Source organism: Pristiophorus japonicus, chromosome 1, assembly GCF_044704955.1.
Source record: "Pristiophorus japonicus isolate sPriJap1 chromosome 1, sPriJap1.hap1, whole genome shotgun sequence".
Lineage (NCBI taxonomy): Eukaryota > Metazoa > Chordata > Chondrichthyes > Pristiophoridae > Pristiophorus > Pristiophorus japonicus.
In genome coordinates, this window is record NC_091977.1 from 185,312,788 (window position 1) to 185,334,737 (window position 21,950).

General features: G+C 57.2%; 1 protein-coding gene across 4 annotated transcripts in view; it reads left to right on the forward strand.

Annotated features, from left to right (window-relative positions):
- Positions 1 to 259: 259 nt before the first annotated feature.
- LOC139267300 (EGF-like repeat and discoidin I-like domain-containing protein 3) overlaps positions 260 to 21,950 on the forward strand; it is a 342,920-nt gene continuing 321,229 nt past the window's right edge. For all 4 annotated transcript variants that reach the window (XM_070885392.1, XM_070885398.1, XM_070885409.1 and 1 more), the window contains exon 1: positions 260 to 718. In XM_070885392.1, coding sequence (XP_070741493.1) covers positions 649 to 718 — 70 coding nt within the window. In that variant the 5' untranslated portion in view covers positions 260 to 648. The remainder of the gene's footprint in view (positions 719 to 21,950) is intronic.

A 21,950-nucleotide genomic window follows, 5' to 3' on the forward strand; every position in this document is an offset into this window, starting at 1 on the left:
GTCGCATCATTTGTTTTATCTTTCAGAGGGAGAAAAAATAAACGAAATGAAACAACATAGGCACGGGATGAAATCATTTCAAATAAAACTACGCGATTAAAAAATGAGTACAAAAGCAAAATATTGCGGATGCTGGAAATCTAAAGAGATTTGCACGCAGGGGGAAACTAGCGGATAAATGAGCACGGGGAAATGACAAAGTGGTTTGGTGCATGAGAAAGCCGGTGGGTGAGCGGGAGCCTGCAGATGATGGAGGAGAGGAGAGGAGAGGGTGTGAAGTAGGTGAGGAGTTTCCGCGCTGTTGTTGGGCAGGGAGGAACACGTGGAGCGGCGGCGCTGTCTCTCTCTCTCTCCCCCCAGTGTGTGTGGCAGGAACAGTATCAGCCGGCGCTATCTCGGGCTGTTCCTCAGTGCACTCTCCGCGCCTGCACTGACACCATCACCCGGCGTCCCTCAAAGTGCCCAGTTGTTTCCAGTGCTGGAGTGGGGGAGACAGCTTTTGTCTGCGGCGTGACTTCAACACTGGAGCGGAGCGACTGGACTGTCCTGCAGCCCAGCCCAGCAACCCATCTGCAGCGTAGGAGGGGGCGGACTGGTCGCGACGCCCCGGGTCCGAAGCTATAGAGTGAGAGAGAGGGGACCGTCAGCATGAGAAGACATCACTTCTGCGCCACTTTCATCCTGTCTATCAGCCTTGCCGTCCTGCAGCTCGCCAAAGGTGAGTGCCGGGATGTATTCGCCCTGAGCCTGGAGTGAGAGGGGCGATGCCCAGCCCAGCCCTGCCCGCCTGTGCTGTGCTGTGTACCGCCGGGCTCTCGCCCAGGGACAGCGGCCGGCGGGCAGGTCGGCGGGCGGGCGGGAGGAGCCAGCTTCCCACTGCCAAGCTGCACTCTCCTCACTCTCACCACTTTCTGCCCCGAGCTGGCCCCCGTCAAGATCATTCCAAGGGTTTTTTGTTTACATTTTAAAAGGACCCTTCAGCGATGTTGGAAGATTTCTGCTCAGCTGGGCTCGGGTTATTCTGTCGCTCTGTGTAATGTGTGTGTGTGTGTCATTTAAACCTGACATTTCCCCTCCGTTTCAGGACGTGGTTGTTCCCAGATAGCAGGCACATTTGCAGTGTGTGTAATGTTGATGGAGCTGAGGAAAGTTTTAACCCTCTCAGTGCTGTCAGTGAGAGATCCCGAGACCACCTCCTCCCTCCCCCAGCTCTCCACCTCAGTCCGGAGGGAGGGAGGGAGGGAGTGAGGGAAGTGCTGTCAACAAAGCGGCTGTTTTATTGTTTCTTTTTTTTTGCCACGCTGCTTGTTCCTGGGTTTGGGAATGGATATTTTACAGTAACTGCAATGAGAGTGGGTTGGGTTGGGTGGAGATGGGGGACATGCCATGCTGGTTGGGATGGGGGTACATTGGATCCACAAACATAGCGAGAGAGGGAAGCGAGCGAAGTGCCAGTCTGAGCGGGACCTTTGCATTCCCCATGTGTCTGCCCGGGCCAGTCTCTCTCTTGCTTCACTGATCCTGGCCGGAGATGGTGAACGGGTTTTTTTCCTCCTTGTGCTCTCTTTACTTTAAGATTTAAACAAAAACCTCAGTTCAGCACTCAATGATGAATACTATTCGGCAAACTTTAATTAAATGTGTAATGTTAGGCATGTCCCACATTGGTCTTATATTAATCAACTTTATTTATTTATATATATATTTTTTTAAATGCTGGAAATCCTCAGCAGGTCAGGCAGCATTTGTGCAGAGAGAAAGTGTTTTAATGTTTCAGGTCGATGACCTTTCGTTAGGACGCTTTCTTTTGTTCTGTAATAACTCCGGAGTCTGATCTTTAAACACACAGATTGCACCGTGCAGATATTTAATTCAGATTGTGTCCTGCATTTTTTAAAGCTCAGCCCATCTTGCCCGGATAAGATGGGGCTTTAACCTCTAATGGTGGGTTAAATGCAGTCCGGTGGAGGTTGCTGCTGATCTTGCTCAGTGTGCGTAGGACAAAGCTGTGAGAAGCGCTGACTGCATCAGTGGAGCAGCGACACTGTCCGCCCGGCTTACAGCCCGGCTCTCTCACAGCCCCCGGTACAGCCCGGCTCTCTCACAGCCCGGCTCTCAGCTCCCGGAACAGCCCGGCTCTCTCACAGCCCGGTCCCCGGGACAGCCCGGCTCTCACACAGCCCGGCCCCCGGGACTCACTGCCCGCCCCGCGCTCTCAATCACAGCTCCCGGGACTGCACCGGCAGCGGGCTCCAGCTTCCCCAGCGGGGCATCGGGAGCGAGTGAGAGACAGGAGGACGCAGCAATAATCGACACCATACGCCATCCAGCACAAGGCAACCAACTCCCAAATACCATTTGCAATATGATTCCATTTTTCTAAATGTTGTAAAACAAAAGCGCAATAGAGAGGATCTGCTTTTAGCATCTCTTGTTATTTTTTGTCCTGTTCAAGTTATCTTGCTGATAGTAGAAAGCCAAGTGTAAACACGAAGCAGACTAATTAGTTCCCTGAACGTTGAGCATTATCCATAAATAATAGGTAATTATTGATCCGCAATATAAGAAATGAAATATAGCCACACTTTTTTATATGCATTGAACGAACTCCAAAAGGTTCAGTATTTGCGTGTAGAGCGTTTTTACTGATCATATTCAGTCTATTTTTTGATTATTTGCTTTCCTTAAGATTGCAATGAGAATGAGTGAGCCATGTTAAAATACTAATAACTAATACAGATTGTCAAATCTTCAGTATTAAAACTGAACCCACAGCTCTGACATCAAACTGAATATTTTATTACCGTATAAATTATTAATCACAATGCTGCTTTAAAACCCATGCTGGTGTTGCACACATGTGCTCCTACACAGCTTGCATGTGTGTTTTTAGAACTTATTTTTAGGTAGGTTTTGACTGAATTCAACTCTTTCCCCCCCATTCAAGTAAACGGGCTGTTGAAGCACCTCTGCAGAAAAGTAAAGGGTAAGATGAAGTAATATTGTGGCTTAAAATTTAAGGATTATGTATAATTGTTTATTGAACAAATTAAGATTATTTTAAACAAAACAAAGTTTATTGACCTTTTTATTTAAGCAGCCCATTGATGGAGTAGATAAACAAAACATATTTTGTAATATAGGCTCTTCAAATACCTATTATAAATATCAAAGCACAATGTGAGGGTGGTTCACAGCAACTCTGCCGACTATTGCTTTGCACCTTTATTACTGTCAGAAGCTTCTTGTTTGTCTGACTTCTTTTATTCTTAATTCTATTTATTTCTGGAGTAGTCATTTTTCATTCCTCTCTGTCCCAGTCCCTCTCTGATTTACACCTGTGTTGCACTGCCAAGCTTTTTATTTTAAAGCCGAAAATACCCTTTGTGCAAATAACAAGATGTACATGAATAAAACTGATATGCATTACATTACATGTGAAAACAATACAGTTAGCAAAACATAATTAGAAGCAACACAACACCAAATTTTACTTTTATTTCTGGAGCATTTATCAGGTTATGTAAATTTGCAACTTTTTTGCAACACTTTTTGCAATATGCTCAATAACTTTTTCATGGATTGACGCACATATAATTGTCCAAATATAAGAAAATGGAATATTTGAAACAAATAACTAAGCCCACTCCACAATGGAAATACTAATTTACAATAACTTGTCCATTGTTTTTACAGTTAACAGTTGTCATTGCAAACATTAAAACTTAGCGTGTTGAAGAAATAACATCTCTCCAGAATGGCAGACTTTTATAAGCAGAATGATGCAGCTTGTTGGTTGTGGAATACAAGCTTATTCTTGAATTTCCCCGTGTGACTAACTCCTGGATATTGGGGAGAGGTGCAGAATAAGGATAAAGACTGGAGAGCAAGTTTCCACAATCTATTAAATTGCACCTCTTATTGGCCCATTACAGAGCTTCAAACTACTAGTTATTTGATAAAACTGTGACAAGGAAGGTGTATGGCATGGGAAGACCTTAAAACGGGGAGAGTTTTTAACATTAAAACTTACTGGCAGCTATATCCTTCATGAGTATATTCTGTGCCTTTGCTTCTCTCATCTGACTGTACATCACTAAACCCCAACCAACTGGTGTGTCTGTTTGGCCAGTGGGACAAGACATATCCAGATATGGTGATGGAAGAGTCTGGGATGTCGGCTGATAGACATAATTCTGTGAGTAAAACTAAGTCAAGCTGTTGTTTGGACATTTGTTGTGGCATCGAGGGAGGGAGAGAAAGAGAGCTGCACTGACCGAGGGGGGAGAGAGAGAGAGAGAGAGAGAGAGCTACACCGACCAAGAGAGAGAGAGAGAGAGAGCTACACCGACCGAGAGAGAGAGAGAGAGAGAGTGAGCAACACCGACTGAGGGAGGTAGGGACGAAGAGAGAGAGAGAGAGAGAGAGGTACACTGACCGAGGGATAGAGAGAGAGAGAGCGAGAGATACACTGACCGAGGGATAGAGAGGGAGAGAGAGAGAGAGAGGGCTACACCAACGGAGGCCCCTATTAAAAAAGGAGGCAGACAAAAAGCAGGAAACTATAGACCAGTTAGCCTAACATCTGTGGTTGGGAAAACGTTGGAGTCCATATTAAAGAAGCAGTAGCAGGACATTTGGAAAAGCATAAGTCAGTCAGTCAGAGTCAGCATGGATTTATGAAGGAGAAGTCATGTTTGACAAATTTGCTGGAATTCTTTGAGGATGTAACGAACAGAGTGGATAAAGGGGAACGAGTGGATGTGGTGTATTTGGACTTCCAGAAGGCATTTAACGAGAATACCACATAAAAGGTTAGTGCACAAGATAAAAGTTCACTGGGTTGGGGGTAATATATTAACATGGATAGAGGATTGGCTAACTAACAGAAAACAGGGTCGGGGTAAATGGTTCATTCTCGGGTTGCTAATCAGTAACTAGTGGGGTGCCGCAGGGATCAGTGCTGGAACCCCAACTATTTACAATCTATTTTAACGACTTGGGTGAAGGGAATGAGTGTAACGTAGCCAAGTTTGCTGACAATACAAAGATGGAAGGAAAAGCAATGTGTGAGGAGGACACAAAAAACCCGCAAAAGGACATAGACACGCTAAGTGAGTGGGCAAAAATTTGGCAGATGGAGTATAATGTTGGAACGTGTGAGATTATGCACTTTGGCAGAAAAAAATCGAAGAATAAGTTATTATTTGAATGGAGAAAAATTGCAAAGTGCTGCAGTATAGCGGGAACTGTGGGTCCTGGTGCATGAAACACAAAAGATTAGTATGCAGGTACAGCAAGTGATCAGGAAGGCAAATGGAATCTTGGCCTTTATTGCAAAGGGGATGGAGTATAAAAGCAGGGAAGTCTTGCTACAGTTATACATGGTAATGATGAGGCCACACCTGGAATACTGCGTACAGTTTTGCTTGCCATATTCAAGAAAGGATATACTTGCTTTGGAGGCAATTCAGAGAAGGTTCACTAGGTTGATTCCGGCAATGCGAGGGTTGACTTAGGATGGGCCTCTACTGATTGGAATTCAGAAGAATGAGAGGTGATTTTATTAAAACGTATAAGATTATGAGGGGGCTTGACAAGGTGGATGCAGAGAGGATGTTTCCACTGATGGGGGAGACTAGAACTAGGGGGCATAATCTTAAAATAAGGGGCCACCCATTTAAAACTTAGATGAGGAGAAATTTCTTCTCTCAGAGGGTTGTAAATCTTTGGAATTCGCTGCCTCAGAGAGCTGTGGAAGCTGGGACATTGAATAAATTTAAGACAGAAATAGACAGTTTCTTAACCAATAGGAGAATAAGGGGTTATGGGGAGCGGGCGGGGAAATGGACTTGAGTCCATGATCAGATCAGCCATGATCACATTAAATGGTGGAACAGGCTTGAAGGGCCGTATGGCTTACTCCTGCTCTTATTTCAGTGAGCACAGGCTCCAAACCCTGGTCTGCTGATTCCCAGAAGGCTTAAAGGATCAGGGCACCTTGGTGTATAGTTCCGTCTCTCTCTCTCCCTCTCCCGCTTCCTCCCCGAGTCGGTTTAGCTCTCCCACCCTCCCTCAGTTGGTGCAGCTCTCTCTCACTCCCTCCCTTAGAAGAGAGAGCGACACCGACCGAGGGAGAGAGAGAGAGAGCTACACCGAGAGAGAAAGAGAGAGAGCGACACAGACCGAGGGAGGGAGAGAGAGAGCTACACCGACCGAGGGAGAGAGAGAGAGAGCTACACCAAGAGAGAGAGAGAGAGCTACACCGACCGAGGGAGGGAGAGAGAGAGCTACACCGACCGAGGGAGGGAGCGAGAGAGCTACACCGAGAGAGAGAGAGAGAGCTACACCGACCGAGGGAGGGAGAGAGAGAGCTACACCGACCGAGGGAGAAGAGAGAGAGCTACACCGACCGAGGGAGGGAGAGAGAGAGCTACACCGACCGAGGGAGAGAGAGAGAGAGAGAGCTACACCGACCGAGGGAGGGAGGGAGAGAGCTACACCGACCGAGGGAGAGAGAGAGAGAGAGCTACACCGACCGAGGGAGGGAGCGAGAGAGCTACACCGACCGAGGGAGGGAGAGAGGGAGCTACACCGACCGAGGGAGGGAGAGAGAGCTACACCGACCGAGGGAGGGAGAGAGAGAGCTACAACGACCGAGGGAGAGAGAGAGAGAGAGAGCTACACCGACCGAGGGAGAGAGAGAGAGAGAGAGCTACACCGACCGAGGGAGAGAGAGAGAGAGAGAGCTACATCGAGAGAGAGAGAGAGAGAGAGAGCTACACCGACCGAGGGAGGGAGAGAGAGAGCTACACCGACCGAGGGAGGGAGAGAGGGAGCTACACCGACCGAGGGAGGGAGAGAAAGCTACACCGACCGAGGGAGGGAGAGAGAGAGCTACACCGACCGAGGGAGGGAGAGAGAGCTACACCGACCGAGGGAGAGAGAGAGAGAGCTACACCGACCGAGGGAGGGAGAGAGAGAGCTACACCGACCGAGGGAGGGAGAGAGAGAGAGCTACACCGACCGAGGGAGAGAGAGAGAGAGAGAGCTACACCGACCGAGGGAGCGAGAGAGAGAGCTACACCGACCGAGGGAGGGAGAGAGAGAGCTACACCGACCGAGGGAGAGAGAGAGAGAGAGAGAGAGAGAGCTACACCGACCGAGGGAGGGAGAGAGAGAGAGCTACACCGACCGAGGGAGAGAGAGAGAGAGAGAGAGCTACACCGACCGAGGGAGAGAGAGAGAGAGCTACACCGACCGAGGGAGGGAGGGAGAGAGACAGAGAGAGAGCTACACCGACCGAGGGAGAGAGAGAGAGAGAGAGAGCTACACCGACCGAGGGAGAGAGGGAGAGAAAGAGAGAGCTACGCCGACCGAGGGAGAGCGAGAGAGAGCTACACTGACCGAGGGAGAGAGAGAGAGAGCTACCACGAACGAGGGAGAGAGAGAGAGAGAGAGAGAGAGAGCTACACCGACCGAGGGAGGGAGAGAGAGAGTTACACCGAGCGAGAGAGAGAGAGAGAGAGAGAGCTACACCGACCGAGGGAGAGAGAGAGAGAGAGAGCGACACCGACCGAGGGAAAGAGAGAGAGAGCGACACCGACCGAGGGAGGGAGAGAGAGAGAGAGAGCGAGCTACACCGACCGAGGGAGGGAGAGAGAGTGAGAGAGCTACACCGACCGAGGGAGAGAGAGAGAGAGCTACACCGACCGAGGGAGGGAGGGAGAGAGAGAGCTACACCGACCGAGGGAGGAAGAGAGAGAGAGAGAGCTACACCGACCGAGGGAGGGAGAGAGAGAGAGCTACACCGACCGAGGGAGAGAGAGAGAGAGAGTTACACCGACCGAGGGAGAGAGAGAGAGAGCTACACCGACCGAGGGAGGGAGAGAGAGCTACACCGACCGAGGGAGGGAGAGAGAGCTACACCGACCGAGGGAGGGAGAGAGAGAGCTACACCGACCGAGGGAGAGAGAGAGAGAGCTACACCGACCGAGGGAGGGAGAGAGAGAGCTACACCAACCGAGGGAGAGAGAGAGAGAGCTACACCGACCGAGGGAGAGAGAGGGAGCTACACCGACCGAGGGAGGGAGAGAGAGAGCTACACCGACCGAGGGAGGGAGAGGGAGCTACACCGACCAAGGGAGGGAGAGAGAGCTACACCGACCGAGGGAGGGAGAGAGAGAGCTACACCGACCGAGGGAGAGAGAGAGAGAGAGAGCTACACCGACCGAGGGAGGGAGAGAGAGCTACACCGACCGAGGGAGAGAGAGAGAGAGCTACACCGACCGAGGGAGAGAGAGAGAGCTACACCGACCGAGGGAGGGAGAGAGAGCTACACCGACCGAGGGAGAGAGAGAGAGAGCTACACCGACCGAGGGAGAGAGAGAGAGCTACACCGACCGAGGGAGGGAGAGAGAGAGCTACGCCAACTGAGGGAGAGAGAGAGAGAGCTACACCGACCGAGGGAGGGAGAGAGAGAGCTACACCGACCGAGGGAGAGAGAGAGAGAGAGCTACACCGACCGAGGGAGGGAGAGAGAGAGCTACACCAATCGAGGGAGGGAGAGAGAGAGCTACACCGACCGAGGGAGGGAGAGGGAGCTACACCGACCGAGGGAGGGAGAGAGAGAGCTACACCGACCGAGGGAGGGAGAGGGAGCTACACCGACCGAGGGAGGGAGAGAGAGCTACACCGACCGAGGGAGAGAGAGAGAGAGCTACACCGACCGAGGGAGAGAGAGAGAGCTACACCGACCGAGGGAGGGAGAGGAAGCTAAACCGACCGAGGGAGGGAGATGGAGAGCTACACCGACCGAGGGAGGGAGAGAGAGAGCTACACCGACCGAGGGAGGGAGAGAGAGCTACACCGACCGAGGGAGGGAGAGAGAGAGAGAGCTACACCGACCGAGGGAGGGAGAGAGCTACACCGACCGAGGGAGGGAGAGAGAGCTACACCGACCGAGGGAGGGAGAGAGAGAGCTACACCGACCGAGGGAGGGAGATGGAGCTACACCGACCGAGGGAGGGAGAGAGAGCTACACCGACCGAGGGAGGGAGAGGGAGAGCTAAACCGACCGAGGGAGGGAGAGAGAGCTACACCGACCGAGGGAGGGAGAGAGAGAGCTAAACCGACCGAGGGAGGGAGAGAGAGCTACACCGACCGAGGGAGGAAGAGAACGAGCTAAACCGACCGAGGGAGGGAGAGAGAGCTACACCGACCGAGGGAGGGAGAGAGAGCTACACCGACCGAGGGAGAGAGATGGAGCTACACCGACCGAGGGAGCGAGAGAGAGAGCTACACCGACCGAGGGAGGGAGAGGGAGCTACACCGACCAAGGGAGGGAGAGAGAGCTACACCGACCGAGGGAGGGAGAGAGAGAGCTACACCGACCGAGGGAGAGAGAGAGAGAGAGAGCTACACCGACCGAGGGAGGGAGAGAGAGCTACACCGACCGAGGGAGAGAGAGAGAGAGCTACACCGACCGAGGGAGAGAGAGAGAGCTACACCGACCGAGGGAGGGAGAGAGAGCTACACCGACCGAGGGAGAGAGAGAGAGAGCTACACCGACCGAGGGAGAGAGAGAGAGCTACACCGACCGAGGGAGGGAGAGAGAGAGCTACGCCAACTGAGGGAGAGAGAGAGAGAGCTACACCGACCGAGGGAGGGAGAGAGAGAGCTACACCGACCGAGGGAGAGAGAGAGAGAGAGCTACACCGACCGAGGGAGGGAGAGAGAGAGCTACACCAATCGAGGGAGGGAGAGAGAGAGCTACACCGACCGAGGGAGGGAGAGGGAGCTACACCGACCGAGGGAGGGAGAGAGAGAGCTACACCGACCGAGGGAGGGAGAGGGAGCTACACCGACCGAGGGAGGGAGAGAGAGCTACACCGACCGAGGGAGAGAGAGAGAGAGCTACACCGACCGAGGGAGAGAGAGAGAGCTACACCGACCGAGGGAGGGAGAGGAAGCTAAACCGACCGAGGGAGGGAGATGGAGAGCTACACCGACCGAGGGAGGGAGAGAGAGAGCTACACCGACCGAGGGAGGGAGAGAGAGCTACACCGACCGAGGGAGGGAGAGAGAGAGAGAGCTACACCGACCGAGGGAGGGAGAGAGCTACACCGACCGAGGGAGGGAGAGAGAGCTACACCGACCGAGGGAGGGAGAGAGAGAGCTACACCGACCGAGGGAGGGAGATGGAGCTACACCGACCGAGGGAGGGAGAGAGAGCTACACCGACCGAGGGAGGGAGAGGGAGAGCTAAACCGACCGAGAGAGGGAGAGAGAGCTACACCGACCGAGGGAGGGAGAGAGAGAGCTAAACCGACCGAGGGAGGGAGAGAGAGCTACACCGACCGAGGGAGGAAGAGAACGAGCTAAACCGACCGAGGGAGGGAGAGAGAGCTACACCGACCGAGGGAGGGAGAGAGAGCTACACCGACCGAGGGAGAGAGATGGAGCTACACCGACCGAGGGAGCGAGAGAGAGAGCTACACCGACCGAGGGAGGGAGAGAGAGCTACACCGACCGAGGGAGGGAGAGAGAGAGCTACACCGACCGAGGGAGGGAGAGAGAGCTACACCGACCGAGGGAGGGAGAGGGAGCTACACCGACCGAGGGAGGGAGAGAGCGCTACACCGACCGAGGGAGAGAGAGAGAGAGCTACACCGACGGAGGGAGGGAGAGAGAGCTACACCGACCGAGGGAGGGAGAGAGTGCTACACCGACCGAGGGAGAGAGATGGAGCTACACCGACCGAGGGAGGGAGAGGGAGCTACACCGACCGAGGGAGAGAGAGAGAGAGCTACACCGACCGAGGGAGGGAGAGAGAGCTACACCGACCGAGGGAGGGAGAGGGAGCTACACCGACCGAGGGAGGGAGAGAGAGAGCTACACCGACCGAGGGAGAGAGAGAGAGCTACACCGACCGAGGGAGAAGAGAGAGAGCTACACCGACCGAGGGAGGGAGAGAGAGAGCTACACCGACCGAGGGAGAGAGAAAGAGAGAGAGCTACACCGACCGAGGGAGGGTGGGAGAGAGCTACACCGACCGAGGGAGAGAGAGAGAGAGTTACACCGACCGAGGGAGGGATCGAGAGAGCTACACCGACCGAGGGAGGGAGAGAGGGAGCTACACCGACCGAGGGAGGGAGAGAGAGCTACACCGACCGAGGGAGGGAGAGAGAGAGCTACAACGACCGAGGGAGGGAGAGAGAGAGAGAGAGAGCTACACCGACCGAGGGAGAGAGAGAGAGAGAGAGCTACACCGACCGAGGGAGAGAGAGAGAGAGAGAGCTACATCGAGAGAGAGAGAGAGAGAGAGAGAGCTACACCGACCGAGGGAGGGAGAGAGAGAGCTACACCGACCGAGGGAGGGAGAGAGGGAGCTACACCGACCGAGGGAGGGAGAGAGAGAGCTACACCGACCGAGGGAGGGAGAGAGAGCTACACCGACCGAGGGAGGGAGAGAGAGCTACACCGACCGAGGGAGAGAGAGAGAGAGCTACACCGACCGAGGGAGGGAGAGAGAGAGCTACACCGACCGAGGGAGGAAGAGAGAGAGAGCTACACCGACCGAGGGAGAGAGAGAGAGAGAGAGCTACACCGACCGAGGGAGAGAGAGAGAGAGCTACACCGACCGAGGGAGGGAGAGAGAGAGCTACACCGACCGAGGGAGAGAGAGAGAGAGAGAGCTACACCGACCGAGGGAGGGAGAGAGAGAGAGCTACACCGACCGAGGGAGAGAGAGAGAGAGAGAGCTACACCGACCGAGGGAGAGAGAGAGAGAGCTACACCGACCGAGGGAGGGAGGGAGAGAGAGAGAGAGAGAGCTACACCGACCGAGGGAGAGAGAGAGAGAGAAAGAGCTACACCGACCGAGGGAGAGAGAGAGAGGGAGAGAAAGAGAGAGCTACGCCGACCGAGGGAGAGCGAGAGAGCTACCACGAACGAGGGAGAGAGAGAGAGAGAGAGAGAGAGAGAGCTACACCGACCGAGGGAGGGAGAGAGAGAGTTACACCGAGCGAGAGAGAGAGAGAGAGAGAGAGATACACCGACCGAGGGAGAGAGAGAGAGAGAGAGCGACATCGACCGAGGGAGAGAGAGAGAGAGCGACACCGACCGAGGGAGGGAGAGAGAGAGAGAGAGCGAGCTACACCGACCGAGGGAGGGAGAGAGAGAGAGAGAGCTACACCGACCGAGGGAGAGAGAGAGAGAGCTACACCGACCGAGGGAGGGAGGGAGAGAGAGAGAGAGAGAGCTACACCGACCGAGGGAGGGAGAGAGAGAGAGCTACACCGACCGAGGGAGAGAGAGAGAGAGAGTTACACCGACCGAGGGAGAGAGAGAGAGAGAGAGCTACACCGACCGAGGGAGAGAGAGAGAGCTACACCAACCGAGGGAGGGAGAGGGAGCTAAACCGACCGAGGGAGGGAGAGAGAGTTACACCGACCGAGGGAGGGAGAGGGAGCTACACCGACCGAGGGAGGGAGAGGGAGCTACACCGACCGAGGGAGGGAGAGGGAGCTACACCGACCGAGGGAGGGAGAGAGAGCTACACCGACCGAGGGAGGGAGAGAGAGCTACACCAACCGAGGGAGGGAGAGGGAGCTACACCGACCGAGGGAGGGAGAGGGAGCTACACCGACCGAGGGAGGGAGAGAGAGAGCTACACCGACCGAGGGAGAGAGAGGGAGCTACACCGACCGAGGGAGGGAGGGAGAGAGAGCTACACCGACCGAGGGAGAGAGAGGGAGCTAAACCGACCGAGGGAGGGAGAGAGAGCTACACCGACCGAGGGAGAGAGAGGGAGCTACACCGACCGAGGGAGAGAGAGGGAGCTACACCGACCGAGGGAGGGAGAGAGAGAGCTACACCGACCGAGGGAGAGAGAGGGAGCTAAACCGACCGAGGGAGGGAGAGAGAGCTACACCGACCGAGGGAGAGAGAGAGAGCTACACCGACCGAGGGAGAGAGAGAGAGAGAGAGAGAGCTACACCGACCGAGGGAGGGAGAGGGAGCTACACCGACCGAGGGAGAGAGAGAAAGAGCTACACCGACCGAGGGAGGGAGAGGGAGCTACACCGACCGAGGGAGGGAGAGAGCTACACCGACCGAGGGAGGGAGAGAGAGAGCTACACCGACCGAGGGAGGGAGAGGGAGCTACACCGACCGAGGGAGGGAGAGAGAGCTACACCGACCGAGGGAGGGAGAGGGAGCTACACCGAGGAGAGCTACACCGACCGAGGGAGGAGAGAGAGCTACACCGACCGAGGGAGGGAGAGAGAGCTACACCGACCGAGGGAGGGAGAGAGAGAGCTACACCGACCGAGGGAGGAGAGAGAGAGAGAGAGAGCTACACCGACCGAGGGAGGGAGAGAGAGAGAGAGAGAGCTACACCGACCGAGGGAGGAGAGAGAGAGCTACACCGACCGAGGGAGGGAGAGAGGAGCTACACCGACCGAGGGAGGGAGAGAGAGAGCTACACCGACCGAGGGAGGGAGAGAGAGAGCTACACCGACCGAGGGAGGGAGAGAGAGAGCTACACCGACCGAGGGAGGGAGAGAGAGCTACACCGACCGAGGGAGGGAGAGAGAGCTACACCGACCGAGGGAGGGAGAGAGGGAGCTACACCGACCGAGGGAGGGAGAGAGAGCTACACCGACCGAGGGAGGGAGAGAGAGAGCTACAACGACCGAGGGAGGGAGAGAGAGAGAGAGAGAGCTACACCGACCGAGGAGAGAGAGAGAGAGAGAGCTACACCGACCGAGAGAGAGAGAGAGAGAGAGCTACATCGAGAGAGAGAGAGAGAGAGAGAGAGCTACACCGACCGAGGGAGGGAGAGAGAGAGCTACACCGACCGAGGGAGGGAGAGAGGGAGCTACACCGACCGAGGGAGGGAGAGAGAGAGCTACACCGACCGAGGGAGGGAGAGAGAGAGAGCTACACCGACCGAGGGAGAGAGAGAGAGAGAGAGCGGGAGGGAGAGAGAGAGCTACACCGACCGAGGGAGAGAGAGAGAGAGAGAGAGAGAGAGCTACACCGACCGAGGGAGGGAGAGAGAGAGAGCTACACCGACCGAGGGAGAGAGAGAGAGAGAGAGAGCTACACCGACCGAGGGAGAGAGAGAGAGAGCTACACCGACCGAGGGAGGGAGGGAGAGAGACAGAGAGAGAGCTACACCGACCGAGGGAGAGAGAGAGAGAGAGAGAGCTACACCGACCGAGGGAGAGAGGGAGAGAAAGAGAGAGCTACGCCGACCGAGGGAGAGCGAGAGAGAGCTACACCGACCGAGGGAGAGAGGGAGAGAAAGAGAGAGCTACGCTGACCGAGGGAGAGAGAGAGAGAGCTACCACGAACGAGGGAGAGAGAGAGAGAGAGAGAGAGAGAGCTACACCGACCGAGGGAGGGAGAGAGAGAGTTACACCGAGCGAGAGAGAGAGAGAGAGAGAGAGCTACACCGACCGAGGGAGAGAGAGAGAGAGAGAGCGACACCGACCGAGGGAAAGAGAGAGAGAGCGACACCGACCGAGGGAGGGAGAGAGAGAGAGAGCGAGCTACACCGACCGAGGGAGGGAGAGAGAGTGAGAGAGCTACACCGACCGAGGGAGAGAGAGAGAGAGCTACACCGACCGAGGGAGGGAGGGAGAGAGAGAGCTACACCGACCGAGGGAGGAAGAGAGAGAGAGAGAGCTACACCGACCGAGGGAGGGAGAGAGAGAGAGCTACACCGACCGAGGGAGAGAGAGAGAGAGAGTTACACCGACCGAGGGAGAGAGAGAGAGAGCTACACCGACCGAGGGAGGGAGAGAGAGCTACACCGACCGAGGGAGGGAGAGAGAGCTACACCGACCGAGGGAGGGAGAGAGAGAGCTACACCGACCGAGGGAGAGAGAGAGAGAGCTACACCGACCGAGGGAGGGAGAGAGAGAGCTACACCAACCGAGGGAGAGAGAGAGAGAGCTACACCGACCGAGGGAGAGAGAGGGAGCTACACCGACCGAGGGAGGGAGAGAGAGAGCTACACCGACCGAGGGAGGGAGAGGGAGCTACACCGACCAAGGGAGGGAGAGAGAGCTACACCGACCGAGGGAGGGAGAGAGAGAGCTACACCGACCGAGGGAGAGAGAGAGAGAGAGAGCTACACCGACCGAGGGAGGGAGAGAGAGCTACACCGACCGAGGGAGAGAGAGAGAGAGCTACACCGACCGAGGGAGAGAGAGAGAGCTACACCGACCGAGGGAGGGAGAGAGAGCTACACCGACCGAGGGAGAGAGAGAGAGAGCTACACCGACCGAGGGAGAGAGAGAGAGCTACACCGACCGAGGGAGGGAGAGAGAGAGCTACGCCAACTGAGGGAGAGAGAGAGAGAGCTACACCGACCGAGGGAGGGAGAGAGAGAGCTACACCGACCGAGGGAGAGAGAGAGAGAGAGCTACACCGACCGAGGGAGGGAGAGAGAGAGCTACACCAATCGAGGGAGGGAGAGAGAGAGCTACACCGACCGAGGGAGGGAGAGGGAGCTACACCGACCGAGGGAGGGAGAGAGAGAGCTACACCGACCGAGGGAGGGAGAGGGAGCTACACCGACCGAGGGAGGGAGAGAGAGCTACACCGACCGAGGGAGAGAGAGAGAGAGCTACACCGACCGAGGGAGAGAGAGAGAGCTACACCGACCGAGGGAGGGAGAGGAAGCTAAACCGACCGAGGGAGGGAGATGGAGAGCTACACCGACCGAGGGAGGGAGAGAGAGAGCTACACCGACCGAGGGAGGGAGAGAGAGCTACACCGACCGAGGGAGGGAGAGAGAGAGAGAGCTACACCGACCGAGGGAGGGAGAGAGCTACACCGACCGAGGGAGGGAGAGAGAGCTACACCGACCGAGGGAGGGAGAGAGAGAGCTACACCGACCGAGGGAGGGAGATGGAGCTACACCGACCGAGGGAGGGAGAGAGAGCTACACCGACCGAGGGAGGGAGAGGGAGAGCTAAACCGACCGAGGGAGGGAGAGAGAGCTACACCGACCGAGGGAGGGAGAGAGAGAGCTAAACCGACCGAGGGAGGGAGAGAGAGCTACACCGACCGAGGGAGGAAGAGAACGAGCTAAACCGACCGAGGGAGGGAGAGAGAGCTACACCGACCGAGGGAGGGAGAGAGAGCTACACCGACCGAGGGAGAGAGATGGAGCTACACCGACCGAGGGAGCGAGAGAGAGAGCTACACCGACCGAGGGAGGGAGAGAGAGCTACACCGACCGAGGGAGGGAGAGAGAGAGCTACACCGACCGAGGGAGGGAGAGAGAGCTACACCGACCGAGGGAGGGAGAGGGAGCTACACCGACCGAGGGAGGGAGAGAGCGCTACACCGACCGAGGGAGAGAGAGAGAGAGCTACACCGACGGAGGGAGGGAGAGAGAGCTACACCGACCGAGGGAGGGAGAGAGTGCTACACCGACCGAGGGAGAGAGATGGAGCTACACCGACCGAGGGAGGGAGAGGGAGCTACACCGACCGAGGGAGAGAGAGAGAGAGCTACACCGACCGAGGGAGGGAGAGAGAGCTACACCGACCGAGGGAGGGAGAGGGAGCTACACCGACCGAGGGAGGGAGAGAGAGAGCTACACCGACCGAGGGAGAGAGAGAGAGCTACACCGACCGAGGGAGAAGAGAGAGAGCTACACCGACCGAGGGAGGGAGAGAGAGAGCTACACCGACCGAGGGAGAGAGAAAGAGAGAGAGCTACACCGACCGAGGGAGGGTGGGAGAGAGCTACACCGACCGAGGGAGAGAGAGAGAGAGTTACACCGACCGAGGGAGGGATCGAGAGAGCTACACCGACCGAGGGAGGGAGAGAGGGAGCTACACCGACCGAGGGAGGGAGAGAGAGCTACACCGACCGAGGGAGGGAGAGAGAGAGCTACAACGACCGAGGGAGGGAGAGAGAGAGAGAGAGAGCTACACCGACCGAGGGAGAGAGAGAGAGAGAGAGCTACACCGACCGAGGGAGAGAGAGAGAGAGAGAGCTACATCGAGAGAGAGAGAGAGAGAGAGAGAGCTACACCGACCGAGGGAGGGAGAGAGAGAGCTACACCGACCGAGGGAGGGAGAGAGGGAGCTACACCGACCGAGGGAGGGAGAGAGAGAGCTACACCGACCGAGGGAGGGAGAGAGAGCTACACCGACCGAGGGAGGGAGAGAGAGCTACACCGACCGAGGGAGAGAGAGAGAGAGCTACACCGACCGAGGGAGGGAGAGAGAGAGCTACACCGACCGAGGGAGGAAGAGAGAGAGAGCTACACCGACCGAGGGAGAGAGAGAGAGAGAGAGCTACACCGACCGAGGGAGAGAGAGAGAGAGCTACACCGACCGAGGGAGGGAGAGAGAGAGCTACACCGACCGAGGGAGAGAGAGAGAGAGAGAGCTACACCGACCGAGGGAGGGAGAGAGAGAGAGCTACACCGACCGAGGGAGAGAGAGAGAGAGAGAGCTACACCGACCGAGGGAGAGAGAGAGAGAGCTACACCGACCGAGGGAGGGAGGGAGAGAGAGAGAGAGAGAGCTACACCGACCGAGGGAGAGAGAGAGAGAGAAAGAGCTACACCGACCGAGGGAGAGAGAGAGAGGGAGAGAAAGAGAGAGCTACGCCGACCGAGGGAGAGCGAGAGAGCTACCACGAACGAGGGAGAGAGAGAGAGAGAGAGAGAGAGAGAGCTACACCGACCGAGGGAGGGAGAGAGAGAGTTACACCGAGCGAGAGAGAGAGAGAGAGAGAGAGATACACCGACCGAGGGAGAGAGAGAGAGAGAGAGCGACATCGACCGAGGGAGAGAGAGAGAGAGCGACACCGACCGAGGGAGGGAGAGAGAGAGAGAGAGCGAGCTACACCGACCGAGGGAGGGAGAGAGAGAGAGAGAGCTACACCGACCGAGGGAGAGAGAGAGAGAGCTACACCGACCGAGGGAGGGAGGGAGAGAGAGAGAGAGAGAGCTACACCGACCGAGGGAGGGAGAGAGAGAGAGCTACACCGACCGAGGGAGGGAGAGAGGGAGCTACACCGACCGAGGGAGGGAGAGAGAGAGCTACACCGACCGAGGGAGGGAGAGAGAGCTACACCGACCGAGGGAGGGAGAGAGAGCTACACCGACCGAGGGAGAGAGAGAGAGAGCTACACCGACCGAGGGAGGGAGAGAGAGAGCTACACCGACCGAGGGAGGAAGAGAGAGAGAGCTACACCGACCGAGGGAGAGAGAGAGAGAGAGAGCTACACCGACCGAGGGAGAGAGAGAGAGAGCTACACCGACCGAGGGAGGGAGAGAGAGAGCTACACCGACCGAGGGAGAGAGAGAGAGAGAGAGCTACACCGACCGAGGGAGGGAGAGAGAGAGAGCTACACCGACCGAGGGAGAGAGAGAGAGAGAGAGCTACACCGACCGAGGGAGAGAGAGAGAGAGCTACACCGACCGAGGGAGGGAGGGAGAGAGAGAGAGAGAGAGCTACACCGACCGAGGGAGAGAGAGAGAGAGAAAGAGCTACACCGACCGAGGGAGAGAGAGAGAGGGAGAGAAAGAGAGAGCTACGCCGACCGAGGGAGAGCGAGAGAGCTACCACGAACGAGGGAGAGAGAGAGAGAGAGAGAGAGAGAGAGCTACACCGACCGAGGGAGGGAGAGAGAGAGTTACACCAAGCGAGAGAGAGAGAGAGAGAGAGAGATACACCGACCGAGGGAGAGAGAGAGAGAGAGAGCGACATCGACCGAGGGAGAGAGAGAGAGAGCGACACCGACCGAGGGAGGGAGAGAGAGAGAGAGAGCGAGCTACACCGACCGAGGGAGGGAGAGAGAGAGAGAGAGCTACACCGACCGAGGGAGAGAGAGAGAGAGCTACACCGACCGAGGGAGGGAGGGAGAGAGAGAGAGAGAGAGCTACACCGACCGAGGGAGGGAGAGAGAGAGAGCTACACCGACCGAGGGAGAGAGAGAGAGAGAGTTACACCGACCGAGGGAGAGAGAGAGAGAGAGAGCTACACCGACCGAGGGAGAGAGAGAGAGCTACACCAACCGAGGGAGGGAGAGGGAGCTAAACCGACCGAGGGAGGGAGAGAGAGTTACACCGACCGAGGGAGGGAGAGGGAGCTATACCGACCGAGGGAGGGAGAGGGAGCTACACCGACCGAGGGAGGGAGAGGGAGCTACACCGACCGAGGGAGGGAGAGAGAGCTACACCGACCGAGGGAGGGAGAGAGAGCTACACCAACCGAGGGAGGGAGAGGGAGCTACACCGACCGAGGGAGGGAGAGGGAGCTACACCGACCGAGGGAGGGAGAGAGAGAGCTACACCGACCGAGGGAGAGAGAGGGAGCTACACCGACCGAGGGAGGGAGGGAGAGAGAGCTACACCGACCGAGGGAGAGAGAGGGAGCTAAACCGACCGAGGGAGGGAGAGAGAGCTACACCGACCGAGGGAGAGAGAGGGAGCTACACCGACCGAGGGAGAGAGAGGGAGCTACACCGACCGAGGGAGGGAGAGAGAGAGCTACACCGACCGAGGGAGAGAGAGGGAGCTAAACCGACCGAGGGAGGGAGAGAGAGCTACACCGACCGAGGGAGAGAGAGAGAGCTACACCGACCGAGGGAGAGAGAGAGAGAGAGAGAGAGCTACACCGACCGAGGGAGGGAGAGGGAGCTACACCGACCGAGGGAGAGAGAGAAAGAGCTACACCGACCGAGGGAGGGAGAGGGAGCTACACCGACCGAGGGAGGGAGAGAGCTACACCGACCGAGGGAGGGAGAGAGAGAGCTACACCGACCGAGGGAGGGAGAGGGAGCTACACCGACCGAGGGAGGGAGAGAGAGCTACACCGACCGAGGGAGGGAGAGGGAGCTACACCGACCGAGGGAGGGCGAGAGCTACACCGACCGAGGGAGGGAGAGGGAGCTACACCGACCGATGGAGGGAGAGAGCTACACCGACCGAGGGAGGGAGAGAGAGCTTCACCGACCGAGGGAGGGAGAGGGAGCTACACCGACCGAGGGAGAGAGAGAAAGAGCTACACCGACCGAGGGAGGGAGAGGGAGCTACACCGACCGAGGGAGGGAGAGAGCTACACCGACCGAGGGAGGGAGAGAGAGAGCTACACCGACCGAGGGAGGGAGAGGGAGCTACACCGACCGAGGGAGGGAGAGAGAGTTACACCGACCGAGGGAGGGATCGAGAGAGCTACACCGACCGAGGGAGGGAGAGAGGGAGCTACACCGACCGAGGGAGGGAGAGAGAGCTACACCGACCGAGGGAGGGAGAGAGAGAGCTACAACGACCGAGGGAGGGAGAGAGAGAGAGAGAGAGCTACACCGACCGAGGGAGAGAGAGAGAGAGAGAGCTACACCGACCGAGGGAGAGAGAGAGAGAGAGAGCTACATCGAGAGAGAGAGAGAGAGAGAGAGAGCTACACCGACCGAGGGAGGGAGAGAGAGAGCTACACCGACCGAGGGAGGGAGAGAGGGAGCTACACCGACCGAGGGAGGGAGAGAGAGCTACACCGACCGAGGGAGGGAGAGAGAGAGCTACACCGACCGAGGGAGGGAGAGAGAGCTACACCGACCGAGGGAGGGAGAGAGAGCTACACCGACCGAGGGAGAGAGAGAGAGAGCTACACCGACCGAGGGAGGGAGAGAGAGAGCTACACCGACCGAGGGAGGAAGAGAGAGAGAGCTACACCGACCGAGGGAGAGAGAGAGAGAGAGAGCTACACCGACCGAGGGAGAGAGAGAGAGAGCTACACCGACCGAGGGAGGGAGAGAGAGAGCTACACCGACCGAGGGAGAGAGAGAGAGAGAGAGCTACACCGACCGAGGGAGGGAGAGAGAGAGAGCTACACCGACCGAGGGAGAGAGAGAGAGAGAGAGCTACACCGACCGAGGGAGAGAGAGAGAGAGCTACACCGACCGAGGGAGGGAGGGAGAGAGAGAGAGAGAGAGCTACACCGACCGAGGGAGAGAGAGAGAGAGAAAGAGCTACACCGACCGAGGGAGAGAGAGAGAGGGAGAGAAAGAGAGAGCTACGCCGACCGAGGGAGAGCGAGAGAGCTACACTGACCGAGGGAGAGAGAGAGAGAGAGCTACCACGAACGAGGGAGAGAGAGAGAGAGAGAGAGAGAGAGAGCTACACCGACCGAGGGAGGGAGAGAGAGAGTTACACCGAGCGAGAGAGAGAGAGAGAGAGAGATACACCGACCGAGGGAGAGAGAGAGAGAGCGACATCGACCGAGGGAGAGAGAGAGAGAGCGACACCGACCGAGGGAGGGAGAGAGAGAGAGAGAGCGAGCTACACCGACCGAGGGAGGGAGAGAGAGAGAGAGAGCTACACCGACCGAGGGAGAGAGAGAGAGAGCTACACCGACCGAGGGAGGGAGGGAGAGAGAGAGAGAGAGAGCTACACCGACCGAGGGAGGGAGAGAGAGAGAGCTACACCGACCGAGGGAGAGAGAGAGAGAGAGTTACACCGACCGAGGGAGAGAGAGAGAGAGAGAGCTACACCGACCGAGGGAGAGAGAGAGAGCTACACCAACCGAGGGAGGGAGAGGGAGCTAAACCGACCGAGGGAGGGAGAGAGAGTTACACCGACCGAGGGAGGGAGAGGGAGCTACACCGACCGAGGGAGGGAGAGGGAGCTACACCGACCGAGGGAGGGAGAGGGAGCTACACCGACCGAGGGAGGGAGAGAGAGCTACACCGGCCGAGGGAGGGAGAGAGAGCTACACCAACCGAGGGAGGGAGAGGGAGCTACACCGACCGAGGGAGGGAGAGGGAGCTACACCGACCGAGGGAGGGAGAGAGAGAGCTACACCGACCGAGGGAGAGAGAGGGAGCTACACCGACCGAGGGAGGGAGAGAGAGAGCTACACCGACCGAGGGAGAGAGAGGGAGCTAAACCGACCGAGGGAGGGAGAGAGAGC